We start from the raw sequence: 20,986 nt of genomic DNA, 5'->3' as shown, positions 1-20,986 counted from the left end.
ATACGTTGAGAATGTAAAATACAGCCCTCATTCTATGGGGTTAAAATTGTCTCATTAATATTTGTAAATGCACACAGGGTGATCTACAAATAATCATTGATTTGCAAATGTGTTCAGATATCCACAAATTCAAATTTCATATTTGTAACTTGTAAATTGGTCTTTGCAAATAATGTTGTATTTGCAAATATAAAACTTAATTTGTAAAAAAAAAAAAAAATTACATTTGTAAAACTGGAAATTGTATTTGTGAATTGAGTTTCAGCATTTGTAGATCACCAATTACATGCATTCATCGCTTTCCTCTGTGACGTAATTTTGAGACATTCTTTTTGCGAAATCCACAGATCCACAAACAAATGCCTACTGATTCACAAATACACACTCACGCACACTGGATATCCACTAGATGGCAGTGTGGTTCCATTCATTACACAGCAGTCTATTTAGATCTCTCAGAGCCATTTGACTCATTTTGACTTCTGATATGAGCTGGACGGACATGGACTACATTAGATGATGGCGACTGCTCTCCTTGTCCGTCCAGCTCATATCAGAAGTCAAAATGAGTTTACGTCACAGAGGAAAGCGTGTCATGACAGGACCAAGCGCTCCCTGCGCTACTGCCTGCACTGTTGTGATCTGTCCTTTTGATCGGCGCATCACCGATCAAACCGATCAAGGCGTGATCGGCCGATAATGATCGGTGCCCAGTCGATCGGTGCACCTCTGATATAACCTCTAATTGCCTTGTTTGAACAAGAGCTAAACCTGGACTGATTGTCAGTTTTTCACTTTCCTGATTCGCTGAGGCTCCTCCCCCACTCCTCCTCCCCTCTTGCTTTCTCTCCTCTGCCCCCTCCCCCTTGCTCTCGCCATCAATACAGTTTTCCTCCGAGCTTTTTGAAAACCGGGAGCCTTTATACTTTAAAATAAACTGTAAACTTCTGAGTGTATCAGCATCTACCAACACAGAAGCAACTGTGGATTATGAAACATTTTGATGGAGTTTTTTTTTCCTTTAAGTCAGAGCAGAGAGAGATGCAGTGTCTCCACTGTGATCGCACAGTGTCTCCGCTCTGATTTGAGATTAGCTGACTGCTAATCTCTCTGCTGTTTGTGACTGAAATATGAAGAAAATGAGAAATATATTTCTTTTTTCTGTAATTATTTGGTTGAAATTGCAAAATAAAACAAAAGTAAAACTCTAAAGCAATTGAAATACGATCAAATTGGTACATTTTCCACCAACATTTCAGTTCATTTTTTGGAAAATCTGCGCGGGACTAATTTGAACCGAGAGCCAGGAGGAAATTTGTAGTACTGGGTGGTACCGCCCAATGCCACCCACCATACCTAGAACCCTACTCATCAGTATATAGTACATGTAGTTTTTTTTCCCATATGCCAGCATACAGAAGAAAAAAATGCAATCCTTATGGTCCAGTCACACGGCACTTAACAAAGGGCAATGAAGCCCTAACAAAACAAGAAAGTCCAGATTTCTTGTTTCGTTGGCATCATTTAACCTTTGCGCAGCTTTGTTCCTGTAGCTGACGCTTCGCCACTGCACAGACAGATTGATCAATTTACTGCTCTGATATATTCAATCATATTTACACTTATATTTATTCCCCCTTTTGACAATTTTCTGTTATAAATCAATATATATAGCTTAGTAAGGTAATACAGTGATACAGCAGTCACCACGGCACATAAGCTTTTTTTTTTTTTTTAATTGGAGCGTGCAGCGTGTCGTCAGACAGTGAGGATTCTGATGATGAAGTAGATGATCGCTTTTTTGTTCTTGACGAGCAACCAGAGCAGGTGGATCTACCAACGTGTGCACAGATCTCTACAGTGGATTGGAGATGCAGACACAGTGGTTCCAGGCGCATTTCATTTAAAGCGTGGAAATCAGCATTAGCTTTGGTTCTGATTTGTTCCTTTTTCATCCCTTTTACACTTTGATTCACAGGCTATTCGGTGATGGGACCTTTTCTCGACAAATTGTGACTTTGTGTTTTTTGTTTTTTTTCCCCTTCATTCAGGAATCGTCGTTGTCTTGTTACTGGGCTGTTAGACTTAACTTATGATACCTGACCAAATGTGACTTTCTGTAAGTGGGAATTCTCACAATAAACAACATGGCATGCTTCATGTTTGCTGTTTACAGAAGCTGGAGAAATTCTCTCCTTGGATTCCAGATCCAAACTGCCGAGCACAGAAAGAAAATGCTACAACAGATCCTTACGACAGGTGTTTACAGCAGTGATGAATGCTCCAGACCAGTATTAATCTGAAATATGTTTTACAGAATACACTTTAAAATTATTTGAGAAATTCTGATGCAATGAAAAACATGTTTGCTTGTTTTTTTCTAGGTTAGGCTGTGATAATAGGCCACACAGTAGTGATGAGGACCTCCGTGGGGATTACACATCCACTCAGGATTTGCAAGTGCTGTTTATAGAAACTGATGTGTGTATATCTGATATATCTTACATTGTGTTTCAAGGTGACACCTGGCATTCAAGTTCACTTAACTAAGGCCTTGGACAATTTGCCATTGAGCATTTTTCCATTCTAATTGTGGCCACCAGAGGCCAAAGTCTTGTAAACCTGTGTATTTGATGTCTGGACAATGACTTGATGTATCACATTGAAACTTAACACCTAGTTGCCACCAGGGACCCGTGGTCTTAGAAACACTATGTATGTGATATCTTATAAAGACTTTGAATATCAAGATCAAACTTGGCACACAAGGTTACTTCAATTAAACCTCAAACATTTGGTGTTAGGCATATTTTAATACTCATTTCGGCTACCAGGGGGAAATGTTCCTGAAACTTGACATTTGTGAGAATTCTACAAGGTCTTAGTAGTTGTGATTAAATTTACTAGTGTTGATTATACCTTTCTGACCTTGCACAACTTTTGGGATTGTTCGGCAAGACAGGCTAGGGGAAAGTATTGCTCTTTTATTTCCAGATACAATCATTCAATCAGCCAGTCAATCCTTTGTTTGTCACTGTCATAATAACACATTTATAAATAACAATGAGATATCATTTAGAGCAACTTATTACTGACATAGAAGTGTACCTAGAAAGTGCAAATAGCGCATATTACATTAATGCCCAGAGGAACACAGCAGAAGTATAAAAGTTTTGCATTAAAGTGCAGTAGTGCTGTCTTCAACTGCCATCCTTTGTGTGAACCAAAGCAGGATGCCAGTAGATGGAAGTGAGTGGAATGCTGTGTGAGAGCTGCAGCAATGCAAGACCTAGTTCACAGTTATTGTCGTGGTGGAATATAGCGTGTGAAGATGGAGGGGGGGAGCCGAGAGGGGGGGGGGGGGGGGTAATTCATTTAATAACCTCACCGTCTGCGTGTAGAGGCTGTTGGCCAATCTGGTGACTTTGGCGCGCAGATGGACCTGTATCTCCTCCCGGAGGGCAGCAGGTGGAAGAGGTGATATGCAGGATGATGCTGGTCGCGCAAGATGTGTACCCACCTCAGACAGTGGGTGGTGTAAATGGTTCTGAGCTGTGGGAGACTGGTCCCGATGATTCTCCCTTCTGTTTTCTCCACCCTCTTTAGGGCCTGCTGCTCCGCCTTAGTGCAGCTGGAATACCACACTAAGAATCCACAGGTCAATATGCTACCAATTGCACAATGGTAGAAGTTTATCATGAGCTGCTGAGAGGTTCGAACACGCTTAAGTTTCTGCAAGTAGAAGAGGTGTTGTTGGGCCTTTCCCACAGCTGAGGTGGTGTTAGTGTTCCAGGTCCTCTGACACAGTCACACCCAAGAATCCGAATTATGTGACTCTCTCCACCACCTCACTCCCAACCGAGAGTGAGGTGGTGGAGAGTACCAGTACCAGAACATGAAAGACATAATTCAATGAATGATAAAACCAATTGAACTAAATGGTACAAGTTGCTGGCCGTAGATGTTCAGTACACTAGTGTGCTTTCTTGTTCCATATAATTAGCATTTATCTTTGACCACACTTTGAGAATCTGCACTGGCTGTTCACATACTAAACATATGTGCTACAAGTGATTCACATGACATGGCAAAAGCCCTATCATGTTAAACAACTTCTCCATTGTGGTCCATCGTTGTGTAACATGGTGATTGATTGATTGATTTTTGTTATGTGTCGGACGCAGTCGGAGCACCGACCAGCGTTTGACATTAGGACCCAGCATAAAGGAAACAGAGCACGGTTCAAAGGATAACAGAATTTAATGACATAACAGTGAGTGCTTAATTAATAACAAATAAGTGCGCGGTCTGGCGAGGTGGAAAAACGGTGCGCTCCCAGCAGCACAAACGGTCCGGAGCCAGAACAGTTCGGACCCAAGGACCCCGCCGACACCCCCCAGGTGGCCACGACCAACCGAGTCTGTGAAAGAAGAAACCATAATGTGAGTCCACCACTCCACACATAGAAAGACCACTCAAAGGTGTACATAATCAGCAAACACTTCCTGGCTTAATCACCAATCAGCTTCCCACGCTGCAGGCATGGAACACCCAGTTCAATTCTCCACTGCAGTGGAAGCTGATTAAACGACTAACATAACAGCTCAATATAATAAGGTGTGAGGGACACCACATCTACTGACTGTACTCATGTTAGTCACAAAACCTAAAGTACCTCAGGAAGTGTGCTGACGAGCGTGAGACCTCACCCCCTCCTCTTTCACAGACCATGGCATCAAACCTGGTACAGTCTCTGCGTCCATAAAGATGAGATGGTTCTCCAAACGTCGATCTCACCCGTCTGGTCACAAGGTCGAGTCTCTGGCAAATACACACTGTGTACTCCAGACTTAAATGCAACCATGCCCCAATCCATACAGATGCACCACAGCTGTGAGTCCTGACGAGCTGCACATGACCAGCCTCAGGTGATCAGGGTGAGGTCCTAATAACTCAGCCACACATCAGCCACTCAGTCCTGAACGCATGCCACCTGGAAGGAAAAACAAGACAGAAACAAAAGCCAGCCAGGCACCCCAGCCACACAACAGCACCCCACCCTCACGGGAAGCCTCCCGGCAACCACACAAACCTGGCCCAGGAAAAACACCCTCCTCCAGGGACCATGGCTGGAAACTGTATCTGCATTCATCTTCCAACTGAATCTTCATTTAACAGAACTGTTGACGTCTTCACCTCTGACTGCATCTTTGCCTTTGTTTCTGTCATTCAATTTGCACAGGTGTGGCCAGGAGTTCTTGAACCTGTGCGGTCAGCCTTTGTCCGACCATTTTTAGAGTCTGTTTAGTCATAAAACAAACAAGACAAACACAAACAACCAAACCACCCCCCCTCCCCAGAGGACCGTCCCATCAAACCCCGGGAATCAATCAATCAATCAATTTTTTTTATATAGCGCCAAATCACAACAAACAGTTGCCCCAAGGCGCTTTATATTGTAAGGCAAGGCCATACAATAATTATGTAAAACCCCAACGGTCAAAACGACCCCCTGTGAGCAAGCACTTGGCTACAGTGGGAAGGAAAAACTCCCTTTTAACAGGAAGAAACCTCCAGCAGAACCAGGCTCAGGGAGGGGCAGTCTTCTGCTGGGACTGGTTGGGGCTGAGGGAGAGAACCGGGAAAAGACATGCTGTGGAGGGGAGCAGAGATCGATCACTAATGATTAAATGCAGAGTGGTGCATACAGAGCAAAAAGAGAAAGAAACAGTGCATCATGGGAACCCCCCAGCAGTCTACGTCTATAGCAGCATAACTAAGGGATGGTTCAGGGTCACCTGATCCAGCCCTAACTATAAGCTTTAGCAAAAAGGAAAGTTTTAAGCCTAATCTTAAAAGTAGAGAGGGTGTCTGTCTCTCTGATCTGAATTGGGAGCTGATTCCACAGGAGAGGAGCCTGAAAGCTGAAGGCTCTGCCTCCCATTCTACTCTTACAAACCCTAGGAACTACAAGTAAGCCTGCAGTCTGAGAGCGAAGCGCTCTATTGGGGTGATATGGTACTACGAGGTCCCTAAGATAAGATGGGACCTGATATTCAAACCTTATAAGTAAGAAGAAGAATTTTAAATTCTATTCTAGAATTAACAGGAAGCCAATGAAGAGAGGCCAATATGGGTGAGATATGCTCTCTCCTTCTAGTCCCCGTCAGTACTCTAGCTGCAGCATTTTGAATTAACTGAAGGCTTTTTAGGGAACTTTTAGGACAACCTGATAATAATGAATTACAATAGTCCAGCCTAGAGGAAATAAATGCATGAATTAGTTTTTCAGCATCACTCTGAGACAAGACCTTTCTGATTTTAGAGATATTGCGTAAATGCAAAAAAGCAGTCCTACATATTTGTTTAATATGCCCTTTGAATGACATATCCTGATCAAAAATGACTCCAAGATTTCTCACAGTATTACTAGAGGTCAGGGTAATGCCATCCAGAGTAAGGATCTGGTTAGACACCATGTTTCTAAGATTTGTGGGGCCAAGTACAATAACTTCAGTTTTATCTCAGTTTAAAGCAGGAAATTAGAGGTCATCCATGTCTTTATGTCTGTAAGACAATCCTGCAGTTTAGCTAATTGGTGTGTGTCCTCTGGCTTCATGGATAGATAAAGCTGGGTATCATCTGCGTAACAATGAAAATTTAAGCAATACCGTCTAATAATACTGCCTAAGGGAAGCATGTATAAAGTGAATAAAATTGGTCCTAGCACAGAACCTTGTGGAACTCCATAATTAACTTTAGTCTGTGAAGAAGATTCCCCATTTACATGAACAAATTGTAATCTATTAGACAAATATGATTCAAACCACCGCAGCGCAGTGCCTTTAATACCTATGGCATGCTCTAATCTCTGTAATAAAATTTTATGGTCAACAGTATCAAAAGCAACACTGAGGTCTAACAGAACAAGCACAGAGATGAGTCCACTGTCCGAGGCCATAAGAAGATCATTTGTAACCTTCACTAATGCTGTTTCTGTAGTATGATGAATTCTAAAACCTGACTGAAACTCTTCAAATAGACCATTCCTCTGCAGATGATCAGTTAGCTGTTTTACAACTACCCTTTCAAGAATTTTTGAGAGAAAAGGAAGGTTGGAGATTGGCCTATAATTAGCTAAGATAGCTGGGTCAAGTGATGGCTTTTTAAGTAATGGTTTAATTACTGCCACCTTAAAAGCCTGTGGTACATAGCCAACTAACAAAGATAGATTGATCATATTTAAGATCGAAGCATTAAATAATGGTAGGGCTTCCTTGAGCAGCCTGGTAGGAATGGGGTCTAATAAACATGTTGATGGTTTGGATGAAGTAACTAATGAAAATAACTCAGACAGAACAATCGGAGAGAAAGAGTCTAACCAAATACCGGCATCACTGAAAGCAGCCAAAGATAACGATACGTCTTTGGGATGGTTATGAGTAATTTTTTCTCTAATAGTTAAAATTTTGTTAGCAAAGAAAGTCATGAAGTCATTACTAGTTAAAGTTAATGGAATACTCAGCTCAATAGAGCTCTGACTCTTTGTCAGCCTGGCTACAGTGCTGAAAAGAAACCTGGGGTTCTTATTTTTTTCAATTAGTGATGAGTAGAAAGATGTCCTAGCTTTACGGAGGGCTTTTTTATAGAGCAACAGACTCTTTTTCCAGGCTAAGTGAAGATCTTCTAAATTAGTGAGACGCCATTTCCTCTCCAACTTACGGGTTATCTGCTTTAAGCTACGAGTTTGTGAGTTATACCACAGAGTCAGACACTTCTGATTTAAAGCTCTCTTTTTCAGAGGAAGAGGAGAAAAGAAAAACACAACCCAAACTTAAGCTTGCAAACAAAAAAAAACGCTAACACCCCTCCCCCCCGGACGACATGTAGGGACCAACACCCCCCAGAGGACATCCCGCCAGCTCCAGGAGTAATAACCACAGCCGAGGTCCCTCTGGGATCCAAAGTCACCCACGGGGACTCCCAGCGCCTCCCAGAGGACCGTTCCATCAAACCCCAGGAGACGCCCCCCTCATGACTAACAGACCCAGCCCCGGCCATCTATGGCTAGATGGACCCACAGCCCTTTCCCCCCCAGAGGACACCACAGTCACACCCTGAGGGCGGAAACTGGGGGGAAAAACAAAAGAAAAAAAAAACATACAAACAAAACAACCCCACCCCCTCGGCGCAGTGGAAACTGGAAGTACGTCCAGTGTCACCAACCACGACTATACCCCAAAAGTCAACCGGGAGGAGTAGAACAGCGGTAATGGCAGACGGCACAAAACGGCGCCACCCCTCCGACTTTTAAACCAGCCACCAGCTGCGGGTATATTCCACTGCCCCAAACCTCAGCTACGCCGATGGCATACGGCTCAAAGGCGCGCTGAAGCCGGAGGTGGAACAGGGAATCAACAAAAAAAAACAACACCCCGAACCCCCCCCCTCCCGGGTGCAGAGGTTACCTGGGAAACGCCCAGCATAACCAAACTGCACCACTCCAGCAACGCCGACAACGTACGGCTCACACGGCTGGAGCCAGAGGAGAAGAGAGGGCACAACAAAAACAAAAAAAAAAAAGAAAAAACAACCCAATTACCCCCCCCCCCCCCCATCACCCCCCAGAGGACCGTCCCATCAAACCCTGGGAGGTGAAACCAAAAGAAATAAAAAAAAAAAGACTAACAGACTAACATAAAGTCACCTGGGTCCTTTCTATGCTCCAGACAGCCTGCACGGTCACGACCCCAGAACACTAATAGTGCTGAACATCCCACACAAAAACCAACTCAAAAACCCCCCACAAAAAATGAACCAACACAAAACTAATAAGTGACTTATACCGTTAAGCTCAAACAAATGGAACACACCTGTTCCACCTTAAGAGCTATAACGGTAATGTGAGTCACCAACAGGGGGAGCCAAAGTGCTAAAAATAAAAAACCCCTTTGGTAACCGAGAAAACAACTCACGCTGCTTTCCCTGTGTGCAGCTACGTGTAACACAACCAAAATGTGCTTCAACTAAATTACGCCGAAGCTGACAAAACAGACGCAGTAGCTATCTTCACCCGGGGAGACGGGGCTACAACTGTAACAACAGGACGCACAGTGACCCGTGCCACAGAACTCCGCCGTGCGCGTTCACCCATTAAACACACACTCATGCAGCTCCCGTTTTACCTCTTATCCGGACGAAGTGTGACGCGAAGCCGTCGCTATTCACACTCCACAACAAACCCACAGATAAGGCAACACCACAGGAACACGGCTGCAAGAGAGCGCAAATCACTATTCAATAATCGGTTCTCCGACACGCACCATCCGGGCGGAGAGCACCCGCAACTGATCCGGATAACTTCTGACGTCTGCTGCCGCCTTCCCGGCACAGTACCGCCTCTGCTACCGCTGGGTCCGTGATGTATTGGCCAGAGACTACTGTTATGTGTCGGACGCAGTCGGAGCACCGACCAGCGTTTGACATTAGGACCCAGCATAAAGGAAACAGAGCACGGTTCAAAGGATAACAGAATTTAATGACATAACAGTGAGTGCTTAATTAATAACAAATAAGTGCGCGGTCTGGCGAGGTGGAAAAACGGTTCGCTCCCAGCAGCACAAACGGTCCGGAGCCAGAACAGTTCGGACCCAAGGACCCTGCCGACACCCCCCAGGTGGCCGCGACCAACCGAGTCTGTGAAAGAAGAAACCATAATGTGAGTCCACCACTCCACACACAGAGAGACCACTCAAAGGTGTACATAATCAGCAAACACTTCCTGGCTTAATCACCAATCAGCTTCCCACCCTGCAGGCATGGAACACCAAGTTCAATTCTCCACTGCAGTGGAAGCTGATTAAATGACTAACATAACAGCTCAATATAATAAGGTGTGAGGGACACCACATCTACTGACTGTACTCATGTTAGTCACAAAACCTAAAGTACCTCAGGAAGTGTGCTGACAAACGTGAGACCTCACCCCCTCCTCTTTCACAGACCATGGCATCAAACCTGGTACGGTCTCTGCGTCCATAAAGATGAGATGGTTCTCCAAACATCGATCTCACCCGTCTGGTCACAAGGTCGAGTCTCTGGCAAATACACACTGTGTACACCAGACTTAAATGCAACCATGCCCCAATCCATACAGATGCACCACAGCTGTGAGTCCTGACGAGCTGCACATGACCAGCCTCAGGTGATCAGGGTGAGGTCCTAATAACTCAGCCACACATCAGCCACTCAGTCCTGAACACATGCCACCTGGAAGGAAAAACAGAAGACAGAAACAAAAGCCAGCCAGGCACCCCAGCCACACAACAGATTTTGGTCTTTACCTCGTTCTTATTTGTCCAGATGTGACGTCTTCTTGTCTTGATGGTAGCCTGGGGACCCAGGAAACGCTGCCTGAAAGGCAGATCCAGAGAGCTCGTCAACTGTCAGACTCCTTCAAGAGACTGGGTCTGTTCAGTGATTTCGGCATCGTCCATCCCATCAGGGAATCAATCAAAAGACAAGTTTTCTCACAACCGAGGGATTGTCATAATGTTGTGCAAGGACTGTTAGAAAAGTAACGGACCTTTTTATTTTTTGCAAAAACCATATGGATTTGAATCACGTGTGATTGCATCAGCCAAGCCTGAACCTTCGTGCGCATGCGTTAGTTCTTTCACGCCTGTCGGTTGCGTCATTCGACTGTGAGCACGGTTTGTGGGAGGAGTGGTCCAGCCCCCTCTGCGGATTTTCATTGTCAGGAAAATGGCCGAGCGACTGCTGCTTTGCTGCATCAAAATTTTTTCAGAAACTGTGAGAGACAGCCAGGTGGAAACCATTTGGAAACTTCAGATGGCTTTCGGTGAAGATCTTATGGGCATCACACAAATTAAGGAGCATTACAACCGGATTAAAGACGGCCCACAGTGGCTGACGGCACGCCGTGCTTCGAGCGGCCATCGACAGGCTGAAACGACCAGATCATTTCCAAAGTGAAGGCTGTGTTGATCTGGGACATCGTCTGACTACCAGAGAAATGGCAAGAGAGGTGGACATAGCACTTTTTCGGCACATTACAGTGTTACAGGAGATTTTGTAATGAAAGATGTGCGGCGGAATTCGCGCATCAGGACGGAGCTGCTAATGGTGCAGAACAAAAAGCACCTCCGTGTTGGAAGTCTCACGGGACATGCCCAGCTCTTCCACCATTTGGAAGATTCAGACGGCTTTGGGTGGCTTTTCAGTCGAGTGAGTATCGGAGAAATTGTCGAAGAGCTGAGCATGTTACAACATGTGCTGTGAGACCACACGGAGGTGCTTTCATTCCGCGCCATTAGCGGCTCTGTGGCGAATTCCGCTCCTGTTTTCATGACAAAATCTCCTTTAACAGTGGAATGTGCCAGTTAAGTGCTATGTCCACCTTTTCTGCCATTTCTCTGGTAGTCAGATGACGTCCCAGATCAACACAGCTGTTGGGTATTTTCTCCTCCAAACATTTTTAAAACCTTTAACAAGACAAACAGAGTCAAGAAACACCAGTGAGACAGAAAGTCAAATTTTACGCGCGGAGTGCAGTTAGGCTGTACACCAAGGCTACACTAAAGTCTGGCCTGCTTTTCCGCTCTTTTTATTAAGAGACGCCCTCATCACATAAACAAAAAACTTGTCCTAAGGGTGGGGGTGATGACGCAAGACAAGTTTCTTCCCGTAACATAAACGCATACGTCAATAAGTGCAGCTGTAAGGAAGAACACTTTCTTTTACACAGGTCAGCACATCTCGTTCGTCTGTTGCAGTTATCAGCTGTTCTGCATCTGCCTGAAGTGTCCTGTCCTTCACACTCCTTCACACTAAGCACCACATCACAACAGTCAAAACGTTCTCTTACTCCCAGTCGTTAGAGGCTGCGAAAACAAAGTTATATTATAATAATAAGTACATCCAGCCCTTCATTCCCAGCTCAGATTGACCCCAGAGTGCTAAAACAAAATTGAATTCTCAGGATTGCGTTAAGACAGGTGCAAAACAGCACAACACCGTTCTCATGAGAAAGAAGACAAAGCTAAAACAAGGTTGAATAACACGTACATTCTCAGGGTGAAGTGCAAAACAGCACAACACCGTTCTCATGAGAAAGAAGACAAAGCTAAAACAAGGTTGAATAACACGTACATTCTCAGGGTGAAGTGCAAAACAGCACAACACCGTTCTCATGAGAAAGAAGACAAATGTACAAATGTTTAACAGTGATAACATATATACAAAATCTTTAACATTCCCCTCCTGTTTATCGCCTGTTAAACATACAGTAGGCATCACTCAGCTTAGCACTTCTTTTTGAGATTTTCACTAAGAGGTTCATCATGGTATGTTCTCGCTATAGGCTTACACCCCAGAGGTGATGTCATCATTGTCACCATCATCGGTGTCTGGGTCATCATACTTCCATTGGTCTGGGTACAGGTCAGGAGAGCCATCGTCCTCCTCATCGTCGTCTGTCCCCAGAAGTGGATATGATGCTGGACCCCCTCCTGGTCCTGGACTTATTGCTGTGGTTATCATTCTATTTACAAGGCCTCGGAGACATGGAATACAACAACATCCACACAATGTTAGAATTGCAGCAAATACTGCTATAGACACTAATAGTGAAGAAATCAAAGACCTCCATTTTCCCATCCCTTCCAGCCACCAATCCCAGCCTTCGGTGTTTACTCCACTGTGCTCTTTCATCTTCCTGTTCAACGTCCTCAGCCCGTCAATGGCTTGAGTGAGACTGCCGTCTGCAGCCGTGTTGTTGGGAATGAATGTGCAGCATTGTTCTCCGAACATAGCACAAACACCTCCTTTCTCTGCCAACAACATATCCAGAGCAATACGATTCTGGAAGGCCATAAGGGACGTGGCTTCTAACTGTGAATGGACAGCCTTAAATCCTTCCTCAGTCCAATTTCCTAATTTCTGTACATTGTAGTGGATGTAGTTTATTCTGTCCACGTTTTTATTAATTGAACACCACCAACAGATGGAAGATTCGAATCCAGCTGCTATTTGATCAACCAGTTTATACTCGTCAGGCACTCCCCTGGGGACTCCTATTGCGTCAATATATGTTGGATTTCCCACTCCTTTCCAATCTCTTTTTACTCTATGTCTGGCTATGCCTTTCTGCCAATCTTCAGGAATAAGAGAGGCTGCATATGTCGTAACGTCTTCAGGGGTCATGGGTATGGCTTCAACTGGTAACAATAATGATATTAATGCACAATAACCTGACACATTTCGTGGCAGTCTGTCAAAGATTCTGTTATCCCCACACCACCACCATACGTCACTCCTCCCGACAGGTTTGAATGTGGGAGTACTATGGACCACATTCTTACACCAGGCGGTGTGGTTTAAGCTACCCAAAGTCTTACTTGTCCCTGTCAAGTGTACACATGTATGGTTAGCATGCCCAACTTTGCTTGAGAATAAAGGTTTAATCTTAGTCAATTTGGTCACTGGATAGATCTTGTCCCACTTAGAACAATTGTTGTTTGCCGCAATGTATGTCTGTGTCATAGCAGTCAGTAGACAGTCTTTGGGTAATGCTGCCGGTATTACCTGTAATATAGGTCTGGGTCCCATACATACAACACAGTCCTTCTTTGCTGCTAGTCCTGCTTGTTCTGCCATTAAAAGCCAATTGTTATTTTGTCCACTAATTCCTGTAGTTACTAGGAACCAGTCATCTGCCTTCATGTCTTTTGTGCCTTGTACGGACACCCCCTTTGCTTGTATGGACACCCCCTTTGACGTACTTAATTCGGTCAATATTGGTTGCTGTACTCTATCTGTTTCACAGAGGAAAAAATGGAAATACGGATCTTTTCCTTGTTTGTATACCCAAAGGAGGAACAACCAACAGTCTCCCTCTATATCAGGTGGGAATATGGTTCCTTTTTCTGTGGTATTCACCACTATAGACAGCTTATCATCTGTTTGATACATTTTGAGAATTTGACTCTGGTACTTAGCCCACTCGGTTTGTGCCCATCTTGGTGTCCATCTACTCCATTCATCGGCTACCAACGTTTCCCATCTCCTATCTTGTTGATCGTTGGTCATATACCATGAGAAACTATTTCCGTAATTAGTCCCTCTGTCACCATCCGGCATTCCATGGGTAAGAGCACTATATGGTACAGAGATGATCACAGAAGTATTTCTAGGAATGCAGGCTTGTACACCAAATCGGTACGCATTATTCCCATCACAGCTATGTACTGTGGCATTTATTATCGGACTGGGGTCTTCATTACTTCTTTTTGGTCTCTGCAATCTGCGGATGTGATCCTTATTATCATGTCCCGTGCTCATGGCTTTTAATAATAATCCCAATTCAAAAAAGAAAAGTAGCATAACAAGGACTGTCCGTGGGGTCCAGAAACCCTCGTTCTTTTTATTTTTTTCTTTCGCCATTTCTGCACACTACAGCACACCTATGTTCAGAACAGTGGCTTCTTAATGTCTTCTGCTAGCTTTCGTGTCTAACCTGGATCTTAACACCAAGCTCACACACTATTACTAGTCTTGTCCTACTGTTCTTACTGTTTGTCTGTGTCTGCAGAAATGACTTTCTTACAGTGAGTTAAATGAATCCATGTACTTCTTTCCCCAATTTTCAAAGCTGTGGGTGTTGTGAGTAGTACTTGATAGGGCCCTTCCCATTTAGGTGAATGCCAGTGTTTTTCTCTTGATGCTTCTTATCAACACCCAGTCTTCAGGTACCACTTTAGGGTCCTCCTGTGGAGAAATGGGATCATCAGTGTTTGGAACTCTCCCTCGTTGTCCTTCTAATATTTTTCTCATGTAATCCGCCAAATTGGCTTCCTCAGGTACATCCCAAATTTGTCCATAATATGGCAATCAATATTTTCTGCCAAACAATGTTTCATACGGTGTCAACCCCATGGTACTAGTTATGTTTATATACATTTTTACCAAATCTACACAATGCGTCCATGGTCTGCCTGTTTCCTCCATTGTCTTTCTAAGTCTGTTTTTTACTGTTCCATTCATCCTTTCCACTAATCCGGCGCTTTGTGGATGATAAGCACAATGATTTTTGAGATTAACCTGTAGTGCTTCTCCTACGTATTGCACTATTGTATTAACAAAATGCGCTCCATTATCTGAATAGACTGTTTCTGGTATTCCAAATCGTGGGATGATGTCTTTGCATAATGCTTTAGCCACTGTAAGTGAATCTGCATGTTTTGTAGGGAACAATTCTACCCATTTTGAGAAGGCATCAATTATGACTAAACAAAATTCCTTCCCTTCATGTTTACTCAGCTGTATATAATCCATATGAATCACTTGAAAGGGATATTGTGGTGTTGGAAATTTACCTCTTTGGGGTCTCAAATTGCCTTGTGAGTTGTGTTTTGCACATATCATGCATGCTCTACAATGCTGTTTTGCATATGCATCGAACCCATAAAGACAAAAAATAGATTGCAATTGCGATATCATACCCCCTGATGAGACATGCGTCACGCCATGGCTCATAATAGCTGCCCATTTAAACATATTTTTTGGCAATATGGGTTTCTTTTGTGGTCATACGTACAAGTCATTTGCATACGTAGCTCCTTTAGCTATCCACATTTGTTTTTCTCTGTCAGTTGCCTGCTGTTGCATGTCAGCAAGCAGTGTATGACCTAAATGCAAATCTGGAGTAGTTTCCTGTACAACAAAAATAGAAGAAGCTGCTGCTGCCTCTTTTGCTGCTCTGTCAGCAAAATCATTTCCTTTTGAAACACTGTCAGAGCCATTGGTGTGAGCCGCACATTTGCATATAGCAATTTGTTGAGGCAACTTCACAGCTTGCAGTAGGGCAGTTAGGAGAGTGGCATGAGTCACTGGCTTTCCAGATGATGTCACCATTCCACGCTCCTCCCACAGTTTTGCAAACACATGCACTGTGCTGAAAGCGTACTGGCTGTCTGTATAAATTGATATGGCCGTACCTTGAAACAGATAGCAAGCTGCAGTTAAAGCAACTAATTCAGCTGCTTGTGCTGAAAATGACGATGGCAATGAAGCAGAATCTAATACTTCTGAATTTGTGACGACAGCATATCCAGATTGCGTTTGTCCATAAGCATTTTTAGTGGAAGAACCATCCACATACACGATTGTACTGTTTGGGATGGGTGTGTCCCAGAGGTCTGGGCGTGCTTTCGTACAGACTGTTGCTACATCAAGACAATTGTGCGGCTCACCATCCTCAGGTAAAGGTATCAATGTGGAGGGATTCAATGTTGTACATCGCTCTACCGTAAGGTGTGGCTGTGATAATAGCAAGGACATGCACGAAAGATGTCTTGCTGGGGACAAAAGGCTCATGTTTGTCTGCAACAGAAGTGCAGAGACTGCATGTGGAACTTTCAATGTCAGCTGATGGAATAGAACAACATTACTGCTACTTTGAACAGCCATAGAGGCTGCAACAACAGCCTGTACGCATGGTGGTAAAGCACTTGCTACTGCATCCAATTTAGTTGAGTAGTAGGCAACTGGCCTCAATTTTGAGCCATACACTTGAACCAAAACACTAGTCATGAACTTATTCTTGTTAAGGATTTTATATATATATATATATGTTATCACTGTTAAACATTTGTACCTTTTGTCTTCTTTCTGATGAGAACGGTGTTGTGCTGTTTGCACTTAACCCCGAGAATGTACGTGTTATTCAACCTTGTTTTAGCATGCTGGGGTCAGGCTGAACTGGGAGTAAAAGAACTGAAGGTTGTTTTGACTGTGATGACGTGATGCTTAGTGTGAAGACCAGGACACTCCAGGCAGATGCAGAACAGCTGATAACTGCAACAGATGAACGAGATGTGCTGACCTTCGACGATAAGAGTAAAAGAAAGAAACTGTTTTTGCTTACAGCTGCACTTATTGACGTGTGTGTTTATGTTACGGGAAGAAACTTGTCTTGCGTCATTCCCCCACCCTTAGGACAAGTTTTTGTTTATGTGATGAGGGATTCACTAATAAAAAGAGCGAAGCGCAGGCCAGACTTTAGTGTAGCTTTGGTGTATAGCCTGACTGCACTCCGCGCGTAAAATTTGACTTTCTGTCTCACTGGTGGTTCTTGACTCTGTTTGTCTTATCAAGGTTTTAAGAATGTTTGGAGGAGAAAATACCCAACATTGACTGGGGGCTCGTCCGGGATCTCAACAATACCGGAGGTGTCCAGCGGAGGTCGTCAAGTCCAGACGTAAATCCTTGGCCAAGGTCCGATCGATTGATCGTGTCTGCAATTGTCGACCACCGTTGGCATCGTCTGGTTGACGAGATTTTCCCGAAGAAGACAGACAGGAAGTCGAGTCAGTGAGTAGAATTTCCTTGTAAATAGTACTGAGTGAGTGGTGATCAGATCACATAAACAGTTAAATTCCGCAAGCGATGATACAGAATCGTCTGTTAATGCAAAGCAGTTAAACTCTGTAAGGAGGGTGCGGACTCCTCTGTTTATATACGCGTACCGGTAGGGGATAAGAGTGATCACATAAAACAGTTAAACTCCATAAGCGATGATACAGAATCGTCTGTTAATGAAACACAGTTAAACTCTGTAAGGAGGGCGGACTCCTCTACGGTTGCGAGGGACGCACGTAGTTAAATTCCGGAAGGAGGATACGGACTCCTCTGTTTTAATACGTAAAGGAAATCCCGGGTAGAAATACGTGCACTGTAAAAAAGCAGTTAAATTTGGCAGGGACGGCGGAGTCCCCTAATGCAGGACATTAGTTAAATTTCACGGGAGGGCGAGCTCCCCTGGCATAAGAATACGCGTACGATTATTAAAAGTGTTTCTATGTGTAAATAGTGTTTTGTGTAAGTGTAAATAACTGTGTGAAAGTGTAATACTTTGGACAACGTTAGTGACAACCGTGCGTGTGGAAGCAGCAGGCAAGTGATTCCGCTTCCTACGGGGAGGTGAAAGGAATCAACCACACGACGGCAAATTAATTGTCACGTCCAAAGAAAGTGTGAAAACTTCAGATTTAGAACACCCTAGGTGTGCCCCCGTCTGAAGTCCAAATTATAACAAGGGATAATAAAAATGGGGGGTAAGACGTCTATAAATAAGGGAAATTTATCAACTGACGACTGGAAATTTATGGAAGCAAAAAATCCAAAAGCAACAAAGAAATTGGAGACCTGGATAAATAAACATGACTTTGACGGACGACTGAACCTGATCAGTATACAGAAGCTAAAGAAGGAGTTAGAACAGCAACATAAAGGTGATGAGAAAAAGATGCAGAAAGTAGGGGCAGATTTAGTGGCATTTTGGGAGGAGGAAGCAGAGAACAGACGGAAGGGAGCAGAGAAGCGACGATTAGAGAAAGCAAGGAAAAGAAAGCTGTAGGTAAGGCAGAAGAAGATGTGATAATTCAGCACAGAGAACCTGAACAACCTCAGAAACCACCGACGGCTGGACCGCCGGCAACAACGCATTTGTACCCTCCTCTACCAGAGGATGACGATGTACCGCCACCACAGTATAATTTGGCAGTAAAACCTAAGGTAAAAAGTGAAAAACCAGAAAAACCAGCAAAACCACAAACACGCAGTCAAGCGAAAGTGCCTACAGCCCCTCCCATGGTGGAACACAGTGACCAGGGAGGTGCCTATCCTATGATAGAAGTACCAAATCCTCGTGCAGGAACAGCAGGACAGCGATCAAACCATGCTCGTATATCGAACATGGAATGCTGATAATATCAAAGCAGCAGTCGACATGATACCATCGCCACATGTCGACATTGAGGGATTTATGCAGGATATAGAAAACATTAGAAGTTCTTACCACCTTAGTGGACCTGAAGTCCAACAGGTGTGGATGAAAGCATGTGGCCCTAAAATGGAGTCAGATACGCAGAGACTGGAATCCTGCAGACCAGGATGGCGTACCATTGCCACATGATGATCCAGTCTTGAAAACAAGAGTGGAAGCTATGATTACACGTGCAAAAGGTGTGTTAGGACCAAAGATAAATTATACTGAAATTACCAGGACAACTCAGAAAGAAGGAGAACCATGGACAGAGTTTAGATGCAGATTTGAGAGTGTATTTAGAGTCCATAGTGGCATATTGCCAGGAACACCAGTGTATGAAAACAAATTGAAAAACATTTCACCTGTGAAGCTGACAATGACCGATTTGATTCATGATGGCAACTCAACAGCTGTCATAACAGTAACAGGTGCCACTGAAGATGTTTTAAAATTGAGATTCACAGGTATGCCATTACATGTGTCACTTTGTAAGCCATATTTGACAGAATGGCAAGAATTGGGACTGACAGTCATAACAGCTTTGTCAGCCACTGATTGGAGCAGAGTTGGACCACGAACGGAGTTCAGTCCATCAACTAAATTGTATAAAGTGCCAGTTAATGTCTCATTGGTGCTGACAGCTGGAACACACATTGATGTGTCCACTTCACAATCCTGAGTGTTTCAGTTGAGTCCTGAAGAGGATGATCTTCTCTCTTCTGTACCATCAGGATTGTGGACAACAGGTCCTTCAGACGTAGGACTGATAAAAAAAATGCACAACCTGTAGTTATAAGACCAAAAACAGAATACAGACCATGTGTAAGACAGTATCCATTGAAACCTGATGCAATTGAAGGAATCAGGCCAGTAATAGAGGATTTATTAACAGCAGGAGTAATAGTGCCATGTCCAGATTCACCATGTAACACACCCATATTTCCTGTAAAAAAAGGCTCCGCCCTCAGTGGGATGGAGAATGATTCAAGATCTGCAGGCAGTAAATGCTGCTGTAGTAAAAAGAGCTCCATGTGTACCAGATCCACACACACTGTTAAGCTCATTGAGATTAAATTCTAGTTGTTTTTCTGTAATAGATATCAGTAATGCATTTTTTTTTTTTCCGTACCAGTACACCCAGATAGTCAATTCTGGTTTGCTTTTACCTTTAAAGGACAACGATATACATTCACCAGATTACCGCAGGGTTACGCAGAGAGCCCAACTATTTATTCTCAAGTCATGTCAGCATGTTTAGCCAATTTTGTTCCACCGGCAGATAGCCAACTATTAGTGTATGTTGATGACATTTGATTGCCTCTGACACACGAGAAAACTGCATAACTGACACAGTAGCATTATTATGTTTCTTATTTGATAATGGCCACAAAGTGAGTAAAAACAAAAGTTCAGTTGTGTAGGGATATAAGTAAAATATTTAGGACATGAATTATCAGCACAGGGCGCACGATCCTGTCTGACAGGAAGGAAGCAATTTTGCACGCTCCAAAACCACAAACCAAAAAGCAGATGATGTCATTTCTTGGACTGACTAATTACTGCAGGGCATGGATTCCTTGCTATGCAGAATTGACTAGTCCACTTTCTGATTTGATGTACAAGGATGATATTTCAATGTCAACCGTGTTGGAATGGAACAAAGGTGCTGAGGAAGCCTTTGTAAAAGTAAAACAAAACATTAGTGTCATCCACAGTTTGGCACTACCAGATTATAGTAAACCATTCATTCAAACAGTTGATTGTAAGAATAAGTTCATGACTAGTGTTTTGGTTCAAGTGTATGGCTCAAAATTAAGGCCAGTTGCCTACTACTCATCTAAATTGGATGCAGTGGCAAGTGCTCTACCACCATGTGTACAGGCTGTTGTTGCAGCCTCTATGGCTGTTCAAAGTAGCAGTAATGTTGTTCTATTCCATCAGTTGACACTGAAAGTTCCACATGCAGTTTCTGCACTTCTGTTGCAGACAAACATGAGCCTTTTGTCCCCAGCAAGACATCTTTCGTGCATGTCCTTGCTATTATCACAACCACACCTTACGGTAGAGCGCTGTACAACATTGAATCCATCCACATGATACCTTTACCTGAGGATGGTGAGCCGCACAATTGTCTTGATG

The 20,986-nt window shown here is 43.7% G+C and overlaps 1 protein-coding gene across 1 annotated transcript in view; it reads left to right on the top strand.

Moving 5' to 3' along the window:
* Window positions 1–20,986, top strand: part of LOC117524258 (coiled-coil domain-containing protein 138-like) — a 126,854-nt gene that overhangs the window by 45,555 nt on the left and 60,313 nt on the right. The window contains 4 exon segments of the mRNA XM_034186028.1: window positions 2,177–2,291; window positions 2,385–2,489; window positions 10,370–10,467; window positions 15,816–15,825. Of these exon segments, the coding sequence (XP_034041919.1) occupies window positions 2,177–2,291; window positions 2,385–2,489; window positions 10,370–10,467; window positions 15,816–15,825 (328 nt within the window).

Source organism: Thalassophryne amazonica, chromosome 14 (genome assembly GCF_902500255.1).
Source record: "Thalassophryne amazonica chromosome 14, fThaAma1.1, whole genome shotgun sequence".
NCBI lineage: Eukaryota > Metazoa > Chordata > Actinopteri > Batrachoidiformes > Batrachoididae > Thalassophryne > Thalassophryne amazonica.
The sequence above is the reverse complement of the archived record's forward strand: the minus strand, read 5'-3'. Positions and strand labels throughout refer to the sequence as shown.